The sequence below is a fragment of the Rhinoderma darwinii genome, chromosome 11 (genome assembly GCF_050947455.1).
Source record: "Rhinoderma darwinii isolate aRhiDar2 chromosome 11, aRhiDar2.hap1, whole genome shotgun sequence".
NCBI lineage: Eukaryota > Metazoa > Chordata > Amphibia > Anura > Rhinodermatidae > Rhinoderma > Rhinoderma darwinii.
This window is the reverse complement of record NC_134697.1, coordinates 30,090,783-30,114,306: the sequence shown is the minus strand read 5'-3', so window position 1 is coordinate 30,114,306 and position 23,524 is coordinate 30,090,783. Positions and strand designations below refer to the sequence as shown.

Genomic DNA, 23,524 nt, shown 5'->3' with positions numbered 1-23,524 from the left:
TATATTTGCCTTTAAAAACAAGTCTTCTTCCTTAAAAGCAAAAAATCGCATGTAAAATTGCTGTTTAAATAATTTTCTATTATTTTCTCGAATTTAGGCTCAAAGAAGGAGCGTAATTTTAGCTCTTCAGAGAAACACACAATAATGTTCCTACATTCTAACACTAAAGACTAAAAAAAACGAACAAATCAAAGTAGATTGAGGATAGAAAACAATGTGACTGGTTTAGAAAGCCTAATTTCCAATACCCTATTAGGCATTCTGAGTGAATAGAAGAAAGTCCCTCATTTGCGGCCTTCATCAATTAACCAAAGTTAGAGCGTCTCCAAAGTGAGTTCAATGGGCACCGTGCAATTCTTCATTTCCCCTGTAGTTGTGCTATAGAGAAATTCATCACTTGCTGCTGAGTTTTTCTTCCTCCACAGATTACAACAAATTGCTTGGGGGTCTAAAAAAAAAATATATATATATATATTGTCGACTGTGTACAACCTTACTAAGTTGACAATTTATTCAAATGAGTTAAAAATAAGGTTGACTTGAAATATATTCAATCTCATATTGAATTTTAGGACTTATTAATTAAAAAAGATGGAAAGCTGATTTTTTTCTACAAATATCTTTGGAAAAACTACGTCAACCAACACTTTATTACATGATACATCTTCTCATTACCTTCAGGTAGAAAGCCAATTCCAGTGGTTTAGTTTGTAAGAACTTATCTGATCCAGGGGCAACAGATTTGGACAGCAGATCACTCACATAGGTTGTTTGGAAGGAGGTATAGCCAAAAAGACATTAGGAAGGGTTATCTAAGGGTGAAAAAAAAATCTCCCTGGGACTCTCTTCTAGTGAGTAAGATATCCAATAAACCGATGTTTGACCAAAGGGCAGAGGTATATCACCAAGTTTAATTCTAGATGGAGTGTGGTGCTCAGGACACTAGTGAACTATTGGTCTATTCTATTAACAGATAAAGTCATGGCAAAACATCTTCCATCATATCCACCTATTATGTTGCGTAGTTCTAAAAACTTAAAAAATATACTCACCAGTAGTCACTACATTCCTCTTTAATGCTATTTTTTTTTTCAGAGTAGAGGCCCTAAATGGGGGCCCTACTCCTGTGGGAACTGTGCAGCGAGTAATATCATCGTCCTTTGTGAATTTTGGCAAGTGGCAGTAGCTTCACAGTTGTCCATCATATTTCTTGTAGTACTGAGGCAGTACTATATCTTGCCACCGGTCTGTGCAAATTGATTTATATTGGTATGACTACACAGGAACTCATAGAACACATGAGAGATACCTGGAGGGCAGGCAATGCAAAGAATAAGGAGAATTTAGGGCCATAGATTAGGGATTTGAGAGGGAGCAATGATGTTAAAAAATAACTCCTCCAGAAAGAAACCAAATGGATTGTATTATTACAGATGGTCTATCCGATTGGCCTTAACGGGGCTGGGAGCTTTAGGTATTTTTTGTCTGCCATTTTTATAGTAAGGGCTATTTTAAGAAAAAAAATAAAAAATTTAATATATGTATTTCTGGTTATTTTCTCCTTATATTTCTACCAGTATAACAATTGTTGTTTGTTTGAAGAAGCCTGTGGGACCGGAGGATTTGCATTTGGGGGATGAACATTGGAATCTAGGGACTAATTTTGTGTATGTGCAAAGTACGACATATATAAAAATAAGTTATATTCAGTTGTATATTGACCATATATATGATCTAGTTTTATGAATTGGATATATTTGATTTATTTAACAGATACTAGCATATTATGTTGATTTATAACAGTATAGGGGTATTGTTATAAGATACTTCATTGCAGTTTATATGCTTGTTTGCTGTCTTTTTTTTTTTTGTACTATATACGGTATGCTAAGTTTTCTATCATATTAGTATTCACATATTCTGATTATCCTGTAATACAAGGGCTATTGTGTTGAAGGGGGTAGGTATCAAGTGTATGTAATCTGTAGATGTATGTGTTACAGATGCGGCCGTGGACCGCCGCCGCTTAGCTCCATCGGAGGTCCGCGACCGCAGACTCCTGGCTGCTTGCCAGCATCTCCCTCCTAGGAGACGCCAGCTTGTGCGGCCGTCCTGCCCTGGACTGTCTGTTAGGGTGCGCGCGCGCTCGTCCCCGGCCTTAAAGGGCCAGTGCACGCACTTACTAAAAATTCCCTATGCAATTGCACAGATCACCCTGGACTATAAAAAGGGCTCCGCCCTTTTTTTCCCCTTGCCTGAGCATTGTTGTTGTTGTCTACCCATGTTAGTTCTGCAAACGGTCCCTTAGTTGTATCCTGCTCCCAGGGTTCCTGTGCCCTTCTACCTGTATCCCATGCTGTGTTTGTTCCTGTACCTTATTTAGTGTTGGAGTCGTGTTGTGCCATCTGCCATGCCTGCTGTCATACACCACATCTGGTGTCATCTGCCATGCCTGGTATCATCCGCCATGTCTGGTGCCACCTGCCACATCAAGCTCCATCCGTACCAAAGCCTCTGGTACTGTCTGGACTCTCACCGGTACCCTTGTGCTAGGACTTTGCATAGACTTTGTATAGACTGTGATTTGGCCAGCTGCCACTCCGCTATGGCAGAGCGGCCTTGTGGGCCCACATATACCGAGATCGAGACAGTATGTAGATTTGTAGGTTTTACCATCTCTAGCCTGTTGGTTTATGTCCTGTTTTTTTTTTTTTTTTTTTAAATGTTATGTATTATATTGTAAATTCTATTTATTTGGTTAAATACATTTTTTTTTTCTTGATATAACTGGTCTTATGATCTCTTTTTATTAGGATGGTTTGGTTCTATAATGGAGGTGCACATAAGGTAACTTTTGAGAAATTGCATAGGATACAATGGCATAGTAGATATGCAGACTAGTAGATGGCTTTGAAACCTGTTAAATTTAGGTTGAATGCTGTTTTTAACTGCGTGTTTGTGGTTTGTAGAATCCTATTTTTAATATGTCTGTAGAGGTATATGCGTGTATGACATATTCTTTTCATATGAAGATTTTGATGTCATTTACAATATCCACAATTCCTTACACAGAACGCATAATAAATGAAATAGAGAAAATCCAGCAAAATGAAAATGCCACTTGTCGGGGTACTTCTGTATGGTAACCTTTCCAGTTAGGTGACACAGTTACATGACCTAGATCTGTCGCTTTTGCTGTGGCAGCATGTTGCACCATTTTTGTGCACAGGGGAAAACAGAAAAGCATAAAGAGAGCAAAAGTGAACATTTCGATGAATGTGTAGAACAGATGAGCTTTGTTTCCATGAAACAGCAGTTGAATTTCACATTCTGCAATCTGTCTCCTCCTTCTCCGAATCTTATGTTTTCGTGCCATCTGTTGCTAATCTTCAGCCTCTGTGTGCATGTAGTGCTGGCCTGTTTCTGACTATTGAACTAGATTATAATTAGAGACTGGGGACTTTGTATAAGAAACAAACTTTTACCGATCCTAGAAGTCGAGAGGAGAATGGGCTGACGTTAGACACAAAAAAGCATGTCAAGGACTTTGCATGTATGTTAAAGGCTATGTAAACCTTTTAACAAAAAAGTCAGTCAGTGTGATTGGTGCAACTTTCTCAATAGTTTTTATTAAAAATTATTTTAACTTTTTGAGATACAGCTGCTCTGTATACTCTATACAGAGCAGCTGTATCGTTCGCTAAATCCTATTCCCGTCATGTCTGCGGGACTGACGGGTTCAGTGACAGCGGGTCCTGGGTGTCTCTGACACGCAGGATTCACCTGTAATCTATCACATCAGGATCCACCTATAATCTTTCACATCTAAATTCATAATTTAGATGTGATAGATTACAGGTGGATCCTGCATGTCAGAGACACGCAGGACCCGTTGACACTGAACCCGTCTGGTCCGCGGGAATGATAGATTCAGGTCATAGCGAACAATACAGCTGCTCTGTATCTCAAAAAGTAAAACAAATTTTTACTAAAAACTATTTATAAAGTTGCACTAATCACAATGACTGACCATTTTATAAAAATAAAAAAAAAATTGCCTTTCAAAGGTTTATATAGTTTTAACCCCCCCTTTGCAGGGAAGATGTAAAGGTCAGCAACAAAAAAATACCTGAGATGTCCCAAATGGACTGAAAGAGTTGTGTTTTTGAAATGACATTTTTCAAGTTACGGTTCCCCTTGTTTTACCGACTGCTGTCTTGCCTGAAAGCAGAACTACTTTTTCTTGAGACTCATTTGCCTCAATCTATGTGTTACAATTACTTGATAATATTATTTTTCTCATTGGTGGTTTACATACTTAAAATTTGTAATCATTATTTCCCTGTTGAGATAAAAATGATCTCTCTGTGCAGAGACTTACTTGAGAACTAGTGCTTATACACAGCAGCTAATTTGAAAAGGCAGAGCTGCAATGTTAAGAATGAAGGAGGTATAATGCAGTAGCCTTAAAGGGGTTTTCCCATCTTGGACATTTATAGCATATCCACAGGATATGCCAAAAATGTCAGATAGATGTGGGTCCCACCTCTGGGACCCACACCTATGTCTAGAACGGGGCCCCCTAAACCCAGTTCCAGTTTACTTGGCTCCCGCTGCCTTTCGGCCACTTCCTGGTTAGGTGGTCGGGTGTTGCGAAAACAGCTCGAGTGCTCGCTGAGCTACACTGTTTCCGTAACTCACATAGAAGTGAATGGGAGTTACTGAAACAGTATAGCTCACCGTGCTACACTCTTTCTGTAACTCACACTCACTTCTATGGGAGTTACGAAAGCATCGTAGATCAGTGAGCTTGGCTGTTTCCGTAACTCCAGACCACCTAACCAGGAAGTGACCGGGAGGCAGCGGGAGCCGACTAAACTGGATTGAACTTTAGGGGGCCCCGCATCTATCGGACATTTATGGCGTATCCTGCGACTATGCCATAAATGTCTAAGATGGGAAAAAAACCCTTTAAGGAGGGCAATATAGTAAGCTGACAGATCTGCTTTAAAAAGGACCTGTCACCAGGTCATATAAGTTGAGCTAGTTTACTGACCTAAATAGTGTTGTCTCCCTGATTCCAGAACTGTTTTTCTTTTTCTCCTGGATACCCCCGTTCCAGAGATATGGCCCACTGTTATGTTGGTTCCCTATATGCTAATTTGCTGTAGTTAGCCAACAGGGTGGAGCTAGCTTCCCTGCCTCTGATTCTAACCAATTAGCGCAAAGCAGCTTCAGGGTAGTTCACGCCCTGTTGGTTAACTACAACAAATAGAGGGAGACAACACAACACTGGGCCATATCTCTGGAACAGAGGGGTCCAGGAAAAAAAGAAAAACAGTTCTGGAATCAGGGAGACAGTGATATTCAGGTCAGTAAACCAGTTTAACTTATTTGACATACTGACAGATAGGTGTCAGGAAAAGTAATACGTAGATAGAAAACAAACACATCACTGATATATTAAATGCAAATGATACTTGATAAGGGTAATACAGCTCTAGATCTATGTTCTTGTAAAGATTTAACATCAAAGGCCTCGCTCAGGTATGAGGTGAATTATTTCTTCAGTGTATAGTGCATGGAGCAGAGACGGCATCTTGTAATAGGTATACTGCTATTTCTTCTTAACCATGTATAAATTTACTATTCTGTGTACGTTAAAAACATCCCAGAAAGCCACAACCACAGAACTGCTATATTTTAGCATTCATTTAAATTATGAATCTATCCCACAGAGACAGCTCCCAAAAGGATGAGGCAGAACGTCAGAATTATTTCTAAGCATTCAGACTCCATGGAGAGAGTGAAGCAATAATAGGCAAAACACTTAGCAACAAATATAAAGCGGAGGCTCCACGAGAAATCACAAGCATCTCCAAGGAGTCATAAATAACAGAAAGACTGTACAAAGTATGACAGTGAGAAGAAAGGGAACAACATCAGTGAAATGGAGAGGAGCTCTTTATTTTATCCTGCGACAAGGACAACACATTCTCAAACAAACATGTTTTTACCTTACAACAATCTAAGATGTATCAATCTCTCCTATGACAAATTATTAGCATGCTCAAAGGGGTTATAACCTAGCAAAAAGTAAAAAGGCGCTACAGGAGCATAAAACCTTCAAAAGGCACATAATATATTCACTGATATAATATTGGGGTGTGGAATACAAATTTTGTTTTTCAGATACTTGGTATTTTAGGTTTTACAAATAGTTAGGCTGGGCCGTATCAAGGTTGGTGAAGGCCATGGACAAAAAATTTGGGGTGGACTCCTTTTTGCAGTCACATATGGGAGATGTTTCCATGGACACGGCCCTCTCCATTGAAAGTTATGATTATTATGGTGCCACACGTATGCATCTTATTGGCTGGTTAGGATAGGTGAATGAACATCAGGGGACCCTAGTTTGTCTGAGAGGTAGGGGTCCCAGAGTTGAGCAGTGTATATGTTACCCAAATAAATAGTGCCTACCAGCTGCATTACTAGAAAATGCTGGAAATAGAAAAATAATGCCTTGTAGGCCACAAGTTAGAAGTAAGCCAAGGTAAATAGCCTGGGAGGAAGCCTAGAGATCCCTTGTATCCACAAGACAACTGGTTCCCCTCATTTAGTTGCAATTGGAAAATAAGCCTGGCAGGGACTGTGTGTGGTGGAGGCTCTATCAGTATATGGGGCCTAAAAGGGGGCATTATTAGTGTGTGAAGCCTAAATGGCGGCACTATTAGTGTGTGGGGGCTAAAAAGCGGCACTAGTAGTGTGTGGGGCCTAAAACAATGCACTATTAGTATGCGAGGCCTAAAACAAGGAAGTAGTGTGTGGCGACTAAAAGAGGACCCTATTAGCGTATGGGGCCTAAAAGGGAGATACTTTTAGCTCGTTGGACCAAAATAGGGCACTATTAGTGTATGGGTTCTAAAAGAGGGCACTATTATTTTGTGGGGCCTACAAGCGGGTACTCTTAGTGTGTGGGGCCTATAAGAGGGCACTATTAGTGTGTAAGGACTAAAAGGAGCCCTATTAGTGTGTGGGGACTAAAATGGATCCTTTTAGTTTATGGGGCTTAAAAGTTGGTACTTTTAGTGAGATGGGCCTAATAGTGTGTAGAGCCTAAGAGGGAGCACTATTAGTCTGTGGGGCCCACAAGGGGGCACTATTAGTGTGTGTGGCCTAAAAAAAGGGTACTATTAGGGTATAGGGCATAAAAATTGGCACTATTAATGTGTGGGGCCTAAAAGGGGGCACTATTAGTGTATGGGGCCTAAAAATGGGCACTATTATTGTATAGGGCCTAAAAAGTGGCACTATTAATGTGTGGGGCCAAAAAAGGGGCACTATTAGTGTATGGGGCCTAAAAATGGGCACTATTAGTGTGTGTGGCCTAAAAGTGGGCACTATTAGTGTATTGTGCCTAAAAAGGGGCACTATTAGTGTGTGGGGCCTAAAAGGGGGCACTATTAGTGTGTGGGGCCTAAAAAGGGGAACTATTAGTGTATGGGGCCTAAAAAGGGTCACTTTTAGTGTGTGGGGCCTAAAAAAGGGTACTATTAGTTTGTGTGGCCTAAAAGGTTGCCCTAATACTGTGTGAAGCACAAACAGGCTATTTATTTACCGTTATTACCATAGATGTGAATAGAGAGAGCCGGGGCCTCCTCCCTATTGATTTTCTGCCTGGATATGGTGGCTGACGGCTGCCTCACCAGACAGGACAGAGGACCCGCAACTATCACACATATTGATAAGACAATGTCATGGATGGTCATCCATTAGTATCGTTGTGTTTTTGTGCTTGTTGGAAAGTGATAAAGCTTCTTCCATCATAATTTGTCTAATCACTAACAGAAATGTTTGATCTACTAGTATCATGTTCTTACATGTAACTAGGGCAGGAGTCGTACTGTAGAATTGAAAGAACATCTGTTAAGTAATTTGCTGATATAAAATAATTCTACTTTCTGTTCATTGTAGAGAATATCTGTGCAGATGTACATGATCTAGTACAAACAAACCACCAACCTAGCAGGAAAACAGAAATAAATGGGTGGTGGAGATATAAAAAGCAGCTGCCAGTGGATTAGTTGGCACAGTCAAGATTGCATTGGCATTAAGCTGATATCATGAACTTAGTCAGACCACCAGCCCTGGTTCCTATAAAAAAGAAACCCAAACTTGTTCATCTTTCCTCCTCCCTTTACTGCTATGAAGTAAAGTTTAAAGAAATAGTCTTGTATCTTTTGGAAAGGAAGATGGGGTCCAGCCGGAGGAATTTTCTGATGGAACTTGGAAGGAAGAGGGGCTTCCAAATCGAAAATGAACTGAGGTAGGATTATAATGCATATTTATAATGGGATTGCATGGAAAGGCAGTTTATTGATATAACCCTACTGCTCCAATTGCCTTTAAAACAGGGAATTTTGGGATAGCACATTTGCAGGTCTGAGGGCCGTACAGTATATATTCCCCTCAATTGCCCAGTAGTGTATTTGCTGCTGTTTGCAATGGCCTGTGATCTGTCTATAAAACAGCAGATAAAACAACCCATGTCTATTGACCATCTGTAGGAAAGTCAAAGAAAATGTAAATTCCCTGTAGCCTCCTTGGTGTATCTTTAGAAAGGTTCTTTTTGTAAGAGGAAATGTTGATAATTATATATTAGAAATTTTCTGTTTAAGCCACTTTGTAATTAATATATATATATACAGTATATATATATATATATATATATATATATATATATATATATATATATATATATATATATATATACACACACACACAGTGAAGGAAATTAGTATTTGATCCCTTGCTGATTTTGTAAGTTTGCCCACTGTCAAGGTCATGAACAGTCTAGAATTTTTAGGCTAGGTTAATTTTACCAGTGAGAGATAGATTATATAAAAAAGAAAACAGAAAATCACATAGTCAAAATTATATATATTTATTTGCATTGTGCACAGAGAAATAAGTATTTGATCCCCTACCAACCATTAAGAGTTCAGCCTCCTCCCGACCAGTTACACGCTCCAAATCAACTTGGTGCCTGCATTAAAGACAGCTGTCTTAAATGGTCACCTGTATAAAAGACTCCTGTCCACAGACTCAATTAATCAGTCTGACTCTAACCTCTACAACATGGGCAAGACCAAATAGCTTTCTAAGGATGTCAGGGACAAGATCATAGACCTGCACAAGTCTGGAATGGGCTACAAAACCATAAGTAAGACGCTGGGTGAGAAGGAGACAACTGTTGGTGCAATAGTAAGAAAATGGAAGACATACAAAATGACCGTCAATCGACATCGATCTGGGGCTCCATGCAAAATCTCACCTCGTGGGGTATCCTTGATCCTGAGGAAGGTGAGAGCTCAGCCGAAAACTACATGGGGGGAACTTGTTAATGATCTCAAGGCAGCTGGGACCACAGTCACCAAGAAAACCATTGGTAACACATTACGCCGTAATGGATTAAAATCCTGCAGTGCCCGCAAGGTCCACCTGCTCAGGAAGGCACATGTACAGTCCCGTCTGAAGTTTGCAAATGAACATCTGGATGATTCTGAGAGTGATTGGGAGAAGGTGCTGTGGTCAGATGAGACTAAAATTTAGCTCTTTGACATTAACTCAACTCGCCGTGTTTGGAGGAAGAGAAATGCTGCCTATGACCCAAAGAACACCGTCCCCACTGTCAAGCATGGAGGTGGAAACATTATGTTTTGGGGGTGTTTCTCTGCTAAGGGCACAGGACTACTTCACCGTATCAATGGGAGAATGGATGGAGCCATGTACCATCAAATCCTGAGTGACAACCTCCTTCCCTCCACCAGGACATTAAAAATGGCTCGTGGCTGGGTCTTCCAGCACGACAGTGACCCGAAACATACAGCCAAGGCAACAAAGGAGTGGCTCTAAAAGAAGCACATTAAGGTCATGGAGTGGCCTAGCCAGTCTCCAGACCTTAATCCCATCGAAAACTTATGGAGGGAGCTGAAGATCCGAGCTGCCAAGCGACAGCCTCGAAATCTTAATGATTTACAGATGATCTACAAAGAGGAGTGGGCCAAAATTCCATCTAACATGTGTGCAAACCTCATCATCAACTACAAAAAACGTCTGACTGCTGTGCTTGCCAACAAGGGTTTTGCCACCAAGTATTAAGTCTTATTTGCCAAAGGGATCAAATACTTATTTCTCTGTGCACAATGCAAATAAATATATATAATTTTGACAATTTGATTTTCTGTTTTTTTTTTTTAAATATAATCTATCTCTCACTGGTAAAATTAACCTAGCCTAAAAATTCTAGACTGTTCATGTCTTTGACAGTGGGCAAACTTACAAAATCAGCAAGGGATCAAATACTTATTTCCTTCCCTGCATATATATATATATATATATATATATATATATATATATATATATATAAAATTTATTTTATTTTTTCTTATTTAATAATGACAAGCCCACAATCTAAAGCAAACTGGTCACATTGAACATGCTGCTCTGAATGTTATAGAGCAGGAGGACATACAGATTGATATACGGATTTGTGCTAAAGAATTCTCTCTGAGCTTATGAGTCCAGTGGGCGGTCCCACTCAATGATTGACTGTCTTCCCTGTGTAATTATAGTTGTCAATCACTATGTAGGACCCTCTACTGGACTTAGTTAGAAAGTATATAAATTATTATAGTTCAAGATATATAGAAACGTTTCCAACAAAATATATATCAATCTGCTACGTCGCCAATTTTTAGGGTGTAATCTATTTTAGTTTATAATAAATTCCTTCGTTACATAATATCTTAAACTTTTTTTTCAGTACCTCTTACTTTGCAGTTAAAGGTTGGCTTGTGTCTGAATTGGGCTGGAACTGTAGTTAAGGCTCTGACCTATCAGATTCAGTATAGCTCATGAGAGTGTGTGAGGTCACATTATCGATCAATCAGTTTTTTAAATCCTGCATGCTAAGGGGACAAAACTTCCTCATGAATATTCATGAGCAGATATTTTGTTGAGATATTTCACGATCTGAGTTTATGTGGACCCACTGGGCCGTTCCGCCGTAGCGGGATAGCAGCTGGCCAACATAGTACCAAGTCAATATATAAATAGTCCAAGCACAAGGGTACCTGTAGTGGTTCAGACAGTAGCAACGGCTAGGCACAGATGGGACCTTGACAGCAGACACCAGACGTGGTGTAACACAGCAGGCGGAACCGGTGGCACAACACGACTCCAACAGGTTTAAGGCACAGGAACAAATAGCACGGGATACAGGGTACAGGTAGCAAAGTACAGGAACAACGGGAACAGGATAACACTAAGGGACCATTTGCAAGACTAACATAGGAAAACACAACAACGCTCAGGCATTGAGCAAAGGGGCAGGGCCTTTCATATAGTCCAGGGTGATCATGGGCTAAGTAATAATTCCCATGTGCGCGCGCTGACCCTATAAGGCCAGGCACGAGCGTGCGTGCGCACCCTACGGGACTCAGCGGACCGGAGCGGAAGTGAGTGCTGGCATCTCCTGGGGAGGAGATGCGGGCCAGCGCTCACAGATCCATGGCTGTGGCCGACGGGGGGTGAGTAATCCCGACGATCCGCGGCCATGGACGCTACAAGATACATACATAAAATTCAGGACAGCTGCAGTATAAATTACTGAAAGAAAATCAGAGACACATAAAAAGGTTCATGCCAGAGATGTAACTTGATGCTCCTGGGCCTCAATGCATGATCTATAACAGGGCCCCTACCTACCATGTGAAATTTATAAAACTCGTGTCTTCTTATGTTGTAGAGAGGCCTTTGGACACTGTCGGGCACCATGACCCAGGTGCAACTGCTGTTTTGGAGCTTTGAACCCATAAAACCCCATTTACTGGGCTAAATTCTGCTAAAGAAATCATCCTTATTATTGCTTAATTATTATCTGTATTTTACTATTATTTTTCATTATGCACATGGAAAGGGGCTGTCATTAGACCTTGATTGTATTTGATTTGGTACAATCTTCTTGCCATAAACCACGACTAATTTAAAAACATAAGAAAAGTATAATAGCAAGTCTCCTTGTTTGTTGGACCCAATCTGGGGTTTGGCAGAAAAATGCTTTAAAAACTGCATCAAAACTGAATTAAATCAAAAAGCCTAAATCACATTAGTAGTTTCCACCTTCCAAGACGATAAACTGAAGAAAGCAGGTCAAGTTCTAACTTGCTGTGTAGAATTTTGAAGCATCTGTTATTTTGTACTTTTTATCTAGCATTTTGTCTTTTTTGCTGTGTTTAGCTGAGGGAGCTTTATATATTTTGTTCTCTGTGCCAAATAGCAGACACAGCTGTACAGGTATCGGGGGAACTCTGCGATCAGCAACTCCAGCGCTTCCACTACCACAATAGTGGGTCTGGATATGGCAATAATCCCAGTCTTGCCGCCTGTGTAACAAATTAACAATTAATGTGAATATTTTATATAAAGTAGATAAACCACAGGAAACAGACGTTCTATCTCCAACTGATTTTCTAACAACAGGAAAAATCATAACGGTTGTGGTATTTACTGGAGAAAATAACACGAATGAATGTTTGTTCTTAACAAACCTAATAATGAAGTATCCTGTAAGGAGGACTACTGTAAAGAGATATCTTAAGTAGTGATAGACTAGAGAGGTGTTCCTTGTACTTATATATAGTACAACTCTACTAATTTTGCATTATATAACATTGCATAGTTAAAATTTTTCTTTTGATAAAAAATGGGACAACCCCTGTCCATATGCCGTGTCAGGGGCATAGAGGGGTCAACCACTTGGAACGCCATCGATCAGCCAAGGAAGAGAGGCGCTAATAAGCATCAGCTCTTGCTCTAACTCAGGGGTCTCAAACTCGGCCGGGTTAATGGGCCGCACATAGGAACAATTTGAAGTTGATGGGCCGCATTACTTTCAAATTTGATACAATACTAAATTATTGTTAATCAATTAGTTATTAGAATTACTATAACAATACTACATTACTATAATAATACTGCTAGGTTTAAACTTACCAGAAATTTGCGCGTTTACTCCATGTGCTTATTTTAACAATCCAGTTTTCCAGTTTGTGTCACTAAATGCAGTCTGGCTGCTCAGTTGGCAGTGTTTGGCAGACACAAGAATGTCAATTGGGCAGCCCCTTTTTAGATAGTGCCACAGTGCCCTCTGTAGATAATGCCACAGTGCCCTCTGTAGATAATCCCACAATGCCCTCTGTAGATAGTGCCACACTTCGTGTAAATAATGCCACAGTGCCCTCAATAGTTCCACACCCCATAGATAATGCCACAGTGCCCTCTGTAGATGGTGCCACACCCCCGTTGATAATGCCACAGTGTCCTCTATAGGTAGTGCCACACCCCCCATAGATAATGCCACAGTGCCCTCTGTAGATAATGCCTCAGTGCTCCCTGTAGATAATGCCACAGTGCCCTCTGTAGATAATGCCACAGTGCCCTCTGTTGATGGTGCTACAATGCCCTCTGTAGATAGTGCCACACCTGCACGCACATGTAGATAGTGCCACACTCACCCCTTGTAGATAGTGCCACACACACCCCTTTGTACATAGTGCCACACACACCCCTATAGATATGCCCAACACACCCCCTATATATAATGCCACACTCACACACCCTATAGATAGTGCCATCCCCCTATAGATAGCTCCATTGGGATTCCCTCTAGGAGTGTAATCCCCACCAGAGCGGTATGGCCAGGGATTTCCCTGCTGGAGGAGCCCCTGAAGTCACTGTCCATATATGCCACAGTGTCCATATATGGACAGTGACGTCACTGTCCATATATGGACAGTGATATCAGGGGATCTTCCTAGACCGGACCAAAGCTTTACTGACCCTCGGGCCGAGGATTCCACTGCTGGAGGAGCCCCCGAAGTCACTGTCCATATATGACTGTTAGGTGATACTGAAACGCGTAGGATTAGGTGGAAAGCTTATGGCAAGGGTTCAGTAAATATCTATAATATAATACGTATATTGGGTGTAAAATACGTACTATCACCCGCCGACGCTTCTCTCTGTTCTGACCACTTGCTTTTGCCTGTTTCTGGATAATTGGCCTTTTTGAGCCATGTTTTATTTAATCAATCAATAAAGTGTTTTTTAATCGTTCTTTCAGGCGGTCAATGTACATAATGACTTGCAACCAATGTACATAATGACTTGCAAGGTTCTCGCCTCACGGTCTTACGAACATTGTGTCGATTGCTGATCTTTTATTACAAGTATATTAACATTATATAGCTTCATTGGAAAGTTGCCTGATTTGTCGTGATCATTTAGAGGGAATAACACCATTTTTGCATTACAGTAAGGCTTTAGGGTTAAAGAGGACCTCTCACTAGGTCATTTTATTTGAACTGGTTAACTGACCTGAATAGCGCTGTCGCTCTGATTCCAGCAGTGTTTTTCTTTTGTTTGTTTTTTTACCTGGACCCCCTCGTTCCAGAGAAATGGCCCAATGTTGTGTTGGCTCTCTTTATGTGCTAATTTGCTGAAGTTAGCCAACAGGGTGGAGCCGGCTTCCCTGCTTCTGATGCTGACCAATCAGCGCTAGGCAGCTTGAGGGTAGTTCACGCCCTGCTGGCTAACTACAGAAAAATAGCATAGAGGTAGTCAACACAACAGTGGACCATATCTCTGGACCAGGGGGGGGGGGGGGGGGCGGTTCCTGGAAAAACAGCACTGGAATCAAGGAGACAGCGTATTCAGGTCAGTAAACCAGTCCAATATATAAGAACTAGTGACAGGTCCTCTTAAATAGTGGTGGTTAGTTGATTCATTGGTTCACTTTCAGTACATTAGTAATTTTATGTATTTTAAACATATGGAAAACTGGTGTCTTGATACTTGCACATGGTCTAAAGGTGTAAAATTTGGGAATAGTAATGTATCTTAAAACCCATTTTAAAAAGGAAAATAAAATAAGGGAAGGACTAAAGGAAGTAAAGGAGGGAGAGAGGGAGGTTAAAAAGGAAGAAAGGAGAAAAAGCAGTAATAGTAAAGAATTACATATACATATAACGAGTGTCAGGCTCTGCTCACATCATCGTCGTGGCTTCAGTTTACGCATGATGGATAACACCGCTGCTCTTTAACTTATAATGGGGTCCATTGTTTTGACAGGTAGCCTCCAAAGCCAATGTGAACTTAGCCTTACTGCAGAATTGGTTATGAGGAGCTGCAACAGAAAGGACTGAAATTGGGTTAAATGTCATTCTCTGTCCAGTGTATTTTTCTTTCTCTTTCCTACAAGGATAGAACATGTTTAAAAGCAATTGCTGGAAAGTGGACTTGTTTGTGAGAAAAGCTTTTTTAAAATATCATCCGAGATAGAAAGCGTTTCCTAGGAGGAATAAATATATCTTAAAATATTAATATTTTCATGACTTTTTATGAACTCATTAAGAATAAGAAAAATGTGCACAATTTGTTGCTGCTGGCGGGTTCGATTTACTCTAGAAGAGGAATAGCTGAAGAAAAATAGAAGCTCCTTTCAATAATAAAAAATCAGCACAAAAGCAAAAATTTCCATTTGAAATCTACAGCATCTACACATCTTTGTTGGAAGTGGGAGATTCATAAATTAACAAGGACTCCTGTTGTCCAAAAGCTGTTCTTTTAATTATTCATTATTTACTAAGAAATTCCCTTGTACATAAAATAGCAGCATACAATTATTCTGGTTCTGGAATCTGCTGTTTAAAAACAGGGAAATTATAGAGATTGGCAATCTGTGTGTTACCAGCTGTTGATCTGAAGCTGCAACTCTCAAAATACTCCTCCGCCAATCACACCTGCTGACGATTTGCACAGCATGCTGGGATTTGTGCTTGCACAGATTGCAAGAAATCTCTTAGTTTATTAACCATAGTGATTAAAAACATTAAGGAGTAAACTAGTTTATAGTATAGTGCAGGGGTACTCGTTTATATTTAGTAGAGGTTCGCTTACTTTGGTCTGTGGTCAGGTGAAGTTCCGAGCTGAACACCAACAGTATAGATGTCCTCTTGTTAACGTTAACTTTGTAGAACTGTGTACATCAAGATTTACTATTATTTTTTAGTAGGAAAACCAGATCAGACCACAAAATTAATCAGACACCAGACCGCTAAACTCATTCAGAACCTAGACCAGACCCCTAAACTCAACAGATCACAGATCAGACCCCTAAACTTCTTCAGACATCCCCCAAAAATGAGTTAGAATCCAGACAAGACCTCTCAAATTAATTCAAAATCCAGACCAGACCCCTAAAATTAATTCCAACCACAGCCCTGATCCCAGATCAGCCCCTAAAATTTATCAGACCCCAGACCAGACTCCTAAAATTTATTCAGACCACAGATCACACACCTAAACTTAATCCGACCACAGACCAGACCCCAAAAATGAATTCAGACACTAGACCCCTAAAATTAGTCAGACCCAAGACCAGGCCTTTAAAATTAATTGAGACCCCAGAACCAGACCCCTAAAGTTAATTCTGACACCACACCCCTAAAATTAATTAGACCCCATACCAGTAAACTAATTCAGACCCCAGACCGTTTTTTGTTAGGATGCAGATACTATTGTACACTATAACATAGGCTATAGGCCACATTCAGTCTGCAGCCTATCAGGCGCAGGGTCAGGATCCTTGGGGGAACGGGGCCTAAGTGAGTAAAATTTGTTTGGGTTTGGGGGCGATATATCGTACTATATACAAGGGAGGTGGGAGCGTTATCTACAAGTCGGAGGCTGTATAGCAGCATCTACAGGGGGGGGGGCTGTATAGCACTGTCTATAGGGGGGGCTGTATAGAACTGTCTACAGGGGGCTTTATAGAACTCTCTACAGGGGGGACTGTATGGAATCTCTAGGGGGGGCTGTATAGAACTGTCTACAGGGGGAGGCTGTTTAGAACTGTCTATAGGGGGATGTATAACACTGTCTACGGGGGGGGGGGGGGGCTTTATAGCACTGTCTATGGGGGGGCTGTATAGCACTATCTATAGGGAGGCTGTATAGCACTATCTACAGAGGGGCTGTATAGCGCTGTCTACATGGAGGGTCGTATAGCAATGTCTACAGGAGGGCTGTATAGCACAGTCTGCAGGAGGGGCTGTGGAGCACTGTCTACACGAGGGGCTGTATGGCATAATCTACAGGAGGGGCTGTATAGCACTATCTGCAAGGGGACTGTATATTGCTGTCTACAGGGAGGGTCGTATAGCAATGTCTACAGGGGGGCTGTATAGCACTGTCTACAGGAGGGGCTGTATGGCACTGTCTACAGGAGGGGCTGTATGGCACAATGTACAGGAGGGGCTGTATAGCACATTCTACAGGAGGGGCTATATGGCACAATCTACAGAAGGGGGCTGTATGGGACTATCTACAGGGGACAATATCTACAGTATAGATACAACATGCTGATTTGTCATTTTTATCATCTGTCTTTCAGAGAATCAGTCACTCATATTGTGGCTGAGAACAATTCTGGGGATGAAGTACTGGAGTGGCTGCAATCTGCAAAAATGACAAAAGCAAATACATGTCAGATTCTTGATATCTCTTGGTTCACAGAATGCATGGGAGCTGGATATCCAATAAAAATAGAATGCAGGCATCAGCTGCAGGTAAAGCGTATTTCCATAGATTTACTCAGTTCTATTATGGCCTCCACACAAGGAACATTTCTTTTATCTTCTTTTTTGTCTTTTAAATGTAATAATGTTTTTTTTAGTTGTCTCTCAGAAGAGCAGGAGCAAATAAGAAGCATTGCATTCAAGTTCAATCTATAATTCAACAAAAATGAATTAATTGCGCTGTTAGGCTGGGTTCACACGACCTATTTTCAGGCGTAAACGAGACGTATTATGCCTCGTTTTACGTCTGAAAATACGGCTACAATACGTCGGCAAACATCTGCCCATTCATTTGAATGGGTTTGCCGACTTACTGTGCCGACGACCAGTAATTTACGTGTCATCGTTTGACAGCTGTCAAACGACGACGCGTAAATTGACTGCCTCGGCAAAGAAGTGCCGGACACTTCTTTGAAACTTAATTTGAGCCGTTCTTCATTGAAGTCAATGAAGAGCTGCTCAAGATTACGGGCGTCACAGACGCCTCGCATAATGCGAGGAGGAGCTTTTACGTCTGAAACAACGCAGCTGTTTTCACCTGAAAACAGTCTGTCTTTTCAGACGTAAAAGACAGTTCTCGTGTGCACATACCCTTATTTTACCCCCCAACCTTACGCTTCAAATGAGGAGTGAGAGGTTTTGCTCAGTCATTTCTTATTTATATCTGTATCTGGGATAGCTGGGTGACAATTATGTTGCATGTTTTTATAGCTCCGATGGGGGTTGACATCCCACTTGCTTAGACAATTAACTGTGAAATTTGCCTAGTTATACAGTGATGCATCTGCAGATTAGTCATCCAGGAGTCTAGAAAAGCTGGGTGACAACCTATTTACTAAACTAGACATATACGGAGAAGTGAATGGTCCTCTGAGCCAAGTAATAAAATACTAATATAGTTGAACACTGGTGGGGCTTATCACAATCTCTAGCCCCCTCTGCAGCCTTCCCTGGGTGTTCTCCTTTCAGTCCCACAGAACTGAGTGCCTAAATAATATAATTATATGAATTCACATATGAATACAGACTGTGCAGCGTATTTATATGCTAATGTCGCCTTCAGCAGGCCCCTTCCCCCAGGACCACCTCTAGTCATAGGCCTACTGTGCATGCAGGTAAATTCATTTCTGATAACAACCCCTGTAAAAGTAGCTAGTGTGATTGTTACCAAGCTGTCCCTGAAATTTATGTAACTGAAATAGATGTAACTTACTAACAGCGGAGAGAAAAAAAATCACTTTATACATTATATTTATCTACTGGAATTTTTTTTAAATATTATTTATTATGAAATGCCCTTTAAATTTGCTTTGCTTTGATATCCTCCTCTACTATGGTTTTATTAGCTATAACTTTGTGTAATATTGATTATTTGCAAAGAAAAGGTATTTTTAAGCCGGCAAAAGAGAAACAACACACCAGATGGAGCCATCGCTCTCAGGCTTAGAACAATTGCGAAATGTGTTTTATTTCTCAGCAACATCGAGCGGCTTTCCACACTTAAGACCTGCCGTGGAGAAAAGAGTTTAAATACTTTAATGCAAATTAAGAACTCAACCAAAACTATTTTTAGAATGACTTTGATATGTGAATGAGCATATCTCATGTAGAAATACCAGCAATATATTGGATATTGTACATAGAACAAGCAAAGATCTTTCCGGGACTGTATTGCCCGATGGCCCCGTTGTCTTTGTCTGGGCTTAGTGCGTCTTATTTCAAACTTGTGTATTCTTTTCAGAACTTCGTAAACTTTGAATTCTCAGAGGACCATTGTACCAGATACTTTGTATAGCATCATAAGCAATGCAAATTAACAGTGGATCTTTATTTCCCTACAACAGCCGGTCTTATTAATATGGTAATAAGGTCAGATGTCCCATGCAGGGTTGGCATATGCCTAAAGAAACTGTAGAAAACAACTTTTTTTGGTTTGAACATTTAATACAATATGTAAGATATTATGGGAATATAATGCATTACGTAAAACAATACCATAGCTTATGAAATACATCACATCCTTATTATTTGGGCAATATTCGGGGTGGAAGGTAGGTAACTTTCCACTAGGGGTGAACAAAAAGAAGTGGGGTCCTATAGAAAAAGTGGGGCATTGTACAGCATACACAACGAAATATCCCCATTGAGGGTCAAAAGGGCGCAATTGCCATCCCTTGTAGGAGTAAAGGTTAGTTTATCCCCCATTGTCTGATTTCCTCCTTATGTTGAGGAGCCTGTTAAAAAGAGAGCCCTGTTCAAGTTTCCTTCATGCATTGGGGCAAATCTGAGCTGGACTCCAGACTCCATGGGGGATGTAACAGCTGCATGTTCTGCCTCTATTGTACGTATGTATTCTTATCTATAGTTCCGCTTTGGCTTGTCTTATGGGCTACTTCTTCCACAGATATGTTGTAGATAATTTTTAGGATTCATAATTCTCCTAGAGAACATCAACTGCACACTTTTTGTTGTATATAATTACCGTAACCCAATATATTAATAACATAACAACATTAAATGCAAAGAAAAACATAATGGAAATCAAGTACAGGAAAATATTGGTAAATGACATTTGATTATTCTAGGGATGGTTTATAAGTGATCTGCTCTTGGCATTAGAAAGGGAATTTGTCATTTATTTAATTTTAGTTTAATGAATTAGATGTAAGTCTTTATAAAAGTGGTAATGTGTTTGTATTTTTTTTTTTAATTTTGCAGCTTTTAAAAAAAAATGCTTAACGCCTCATGCAGACAACTGAGTGTGCCGTCCGAGTCCCGAGGAAAGATAGGACATGTTCTATCTTTCCCCAGATTGGAGACTCTGACCATTTTTCACGGATCCGATTTTCCCACTAAGGCCTCGTGCACACTTCCGCCACAGTTTTCACGGCCGTTTGTGACGGATCCGTGTGACCGTTTTAGCGGCCGTGTGCACTCCGTGTTTCCGTTTCCGTGAGCGAGCATGGTACTGTCCAGGGTGCTGAAAGAGTTAATGGGCTGCACTGATCGGAGGTAACTCTTTCAGCAACCTTGACAGTACCATTCTCGGCACGCGGAAAATAAAATTTGAATGTAATAAAAAAAAAATCATACTTACATTCCTCCTGTCCGTCCTCCAGCGATGACGTTTCATCCATGTCGCCGCTGCAGCCAATCACAGGCTGTAGTGGCGGTCACGCACGTCAGGATGACGTCAGAAGGCCGGCCTCCAGGGATGACGCTTCATCCCACGTGACCGCCTCTGCTGCCAATCACAGGCTGCAGCGGCCTCTGCAGCCAATCTCAACCTGCCGCGTCAGAAAAGAAGGTCGGACTGGAGGAAGAAGAGGGACTCGTCACCAAGACAACGACCGGGTACGTATGAAATGCTTTTTATTTTATTTTTAATCAGCAGCCTCTTTTCTCTATCAGTGATTGATAGAGACAAGTGTCTGCCGATTAGTGTAATATTTTTGTAATGTTTTTCTGCCCGCCTGGCGGTTGCTAGGCAACGGCTCCGTCACACACGGACGGCACACGGATGCCTTCCGTGTGCCTTCAGTTTTTTTGACGGCCCCATTGACTTGCATGGGCCTCATGGTCACGGAATCTCGGACCAAAGTAGGTCATGATCTACTTTGGATCGGAACGGAGCAACGGACCGTCAAAAAAACGGCTAGCACCCTGAAGAAAAAGACTGAAGTGGGCATGAGGCCTAAAGTGAATGGGTCCGTGAAGACTTTCGGGTGCCACTCAGATGCTGTCAAAAATGGCCTGAATGGCACAACGGTCGTGTGCATGAGGCATTAAACTTCTCCGGGAGTGACCATATTGGAGACACACACATTCTCCCTGTATTTGGTTTATTTAGACACTACAGCAGGGTGTGTACTTTAAGCCAGCTGAAATGAATGGGAGTCAATTAACAGAGAAACGTCATAGATTATTACAGTCTCCAGGAAGTGATGCAGTACAGCCCCCTCCCCCAGAAACCAGGGAGAAACCGGTGAGATGCATACAGAGTCTTATTTGTCTGTATAGTGTATTGGATGACTTTCCTGACTTATTTAGGTTTCCAGCAGTACAAAACCCTGTACTGATAATGACATTTCTCTGTTCAACTGTCCCAGTCTATACAGCAAAGCTAATGTTGTGGATAAAAATAATGCCGGCGCAGTTGTTCCAAATTAATGTTATTTGATTATTTATTGCTTAACCCCTTAATGACCAGCCTATTTTAGTCCTTAACCCCTTAAGGACGCAGCCTAGTTTTGGCCTTAAGGCTCAGAGCCCATTTTTCAAATCTGACATATTTCACTTTATGTGGTAATAACGTCGGAATGCTTAAACCTATCCAAGCGATTCCGAGATTGTTTTCTCGTGACACTTTGTGCTTCATGTTCGTGGTAAAATTTGGTCGATATATTCAGTCTTTATTTGAGAAAAATTGCAAAATTTAGAGAAAATTTAGAAAAAATAGCATTTTTCAGAATTTAAATGCATCTGCTTGAAAAACAGACGGTTATACCACCCAAAATAGTTACTAGTTCACATTTCCCATATGTCTACTTTAGATTGGCATCATTTTTTGAACATTATTTTATTTTTCTTGGACGTTACAAGGCTTAGAACATAAACAGCAATTTCTCATATTTTAAAGAAAATTTCAAAAGCCTTTTTTTTAAGGTACCTGTTCAGTTCTGAAGTGGCTTTGAGGGGCCTATGTATTAGAAACCCCCATAAAGGACCCCATTTTAAAAACTAGACCCCTCAAAGTATTCAAAACAGCATTTAGAAAGTTTTTTAACCCTTCAGGCATTTCACAGGAATTAAAGCAAAGTGGAGGTGAAATTTGCAAATTTCGTTTTTCTTTCTGAATTTCAATTTTATTCTATTTTTTTTCTGTAACAAAGAAGGTTTTACCAGAGAAACACAACTAAATATGTATTGTCCAGATTCTTCAGTTTTTAGAAATGTCCCACATGTGGCTCTAGTGCGCTCGTGGACTAAAACACAAGCCCCAGAAGCAAAGAAGCACCTAGTGCATTTTGGTGGTGCTTTTTTATTAGCATATATTTTAGGCAGCATGCCAGGTTTGGAGAGGTGTTGAGGTGCCAAAACATTAGGAATCCCCCAAAACTGACCCCATTTTGGAAACTGCACCCCTCAAGGAATTAATTTATGGTTATTGTTACAATTTTGACCCCGTAGTTTTTTCACAGCGCGTATTTGAATTGGGCTGTGAAATTAAAAGAATGACAATTTTTCCAATAAGATGTCATTTTTGATCAGAATTTCTTATTTTCACAGGGAACAAAATGCCCCATTTTGTTGCCAAATTTGTCCTGAGTGCGGCAATACCCTATTTGTGGCCATAAACTGCCGTTTGGGCCCATGGGAGGTATTAGAAGGAAAGGAGCGCTATGTGTTCTTTGGAGCCCAGATTTTGCTGGATTGGTTTTCGGGTGCCATGTCGCATTTGCAGAGCCCCAAAGGTATCAAAGCAATGGAAACCCACCAGAAGTGACCCCATTTTGGAAACGACACCCCTCAAGGAATTCATTTATGGGTGTTGTGACCATTTAGACTCCACAGTTTTTTCACAGAATTTATTTGAATTGGGCTGTGAATTCAAAAAAATGTAATTTTTTCCAATAAGAGGTAGTTTTGGCTCAAAATTTCTTATTTTCACAAGGAATAAAATACCCCAATTTGTTGCCCAATTTGTCCTGAGTGCGGCAATAGCCCATTTGTGGTGATAAACTGCCGTTTGGGCCCATGGGAGGCCTCAGAATGAAAGGAGCGCTATGTGTTCTTTGGAGCCCAGATTTTGCTGGATTGGTTTT

The 23,524-nt window shown here is 40.7% G+C and overlaps 1 protein-coding gene across 2 annotated transcripts in view; it reads left to right on the top strand.

Annotated features, from left to right (window-relative positions):
• Nucleotides 1-8,123: 8,123 nt before the first annotated feature.
• Nucleotides 8,124-23,524, top strand: part of DNTT (DNA nucleotidylexotransferase) — a 213,220-nt gene continuing 197,819 nt past the window's right edge. For both annotated transcript variants that reach the window (XM_075843235.1, XM_075843234.1), the window contains exons 1-2: nucleotides 8,124-8,326; nucleotides 17,516-17,718. In XM_075843235.1, the coding sequence (XP_075699350.1) occupies nucleotides 8,124-8,326; nucleotides 17,516-17,718 (406 nt within the window). The remainder of the gene's footprint in view (nucleotides 8,327-17,515; nucleotides 17,719-23,524) is intronic.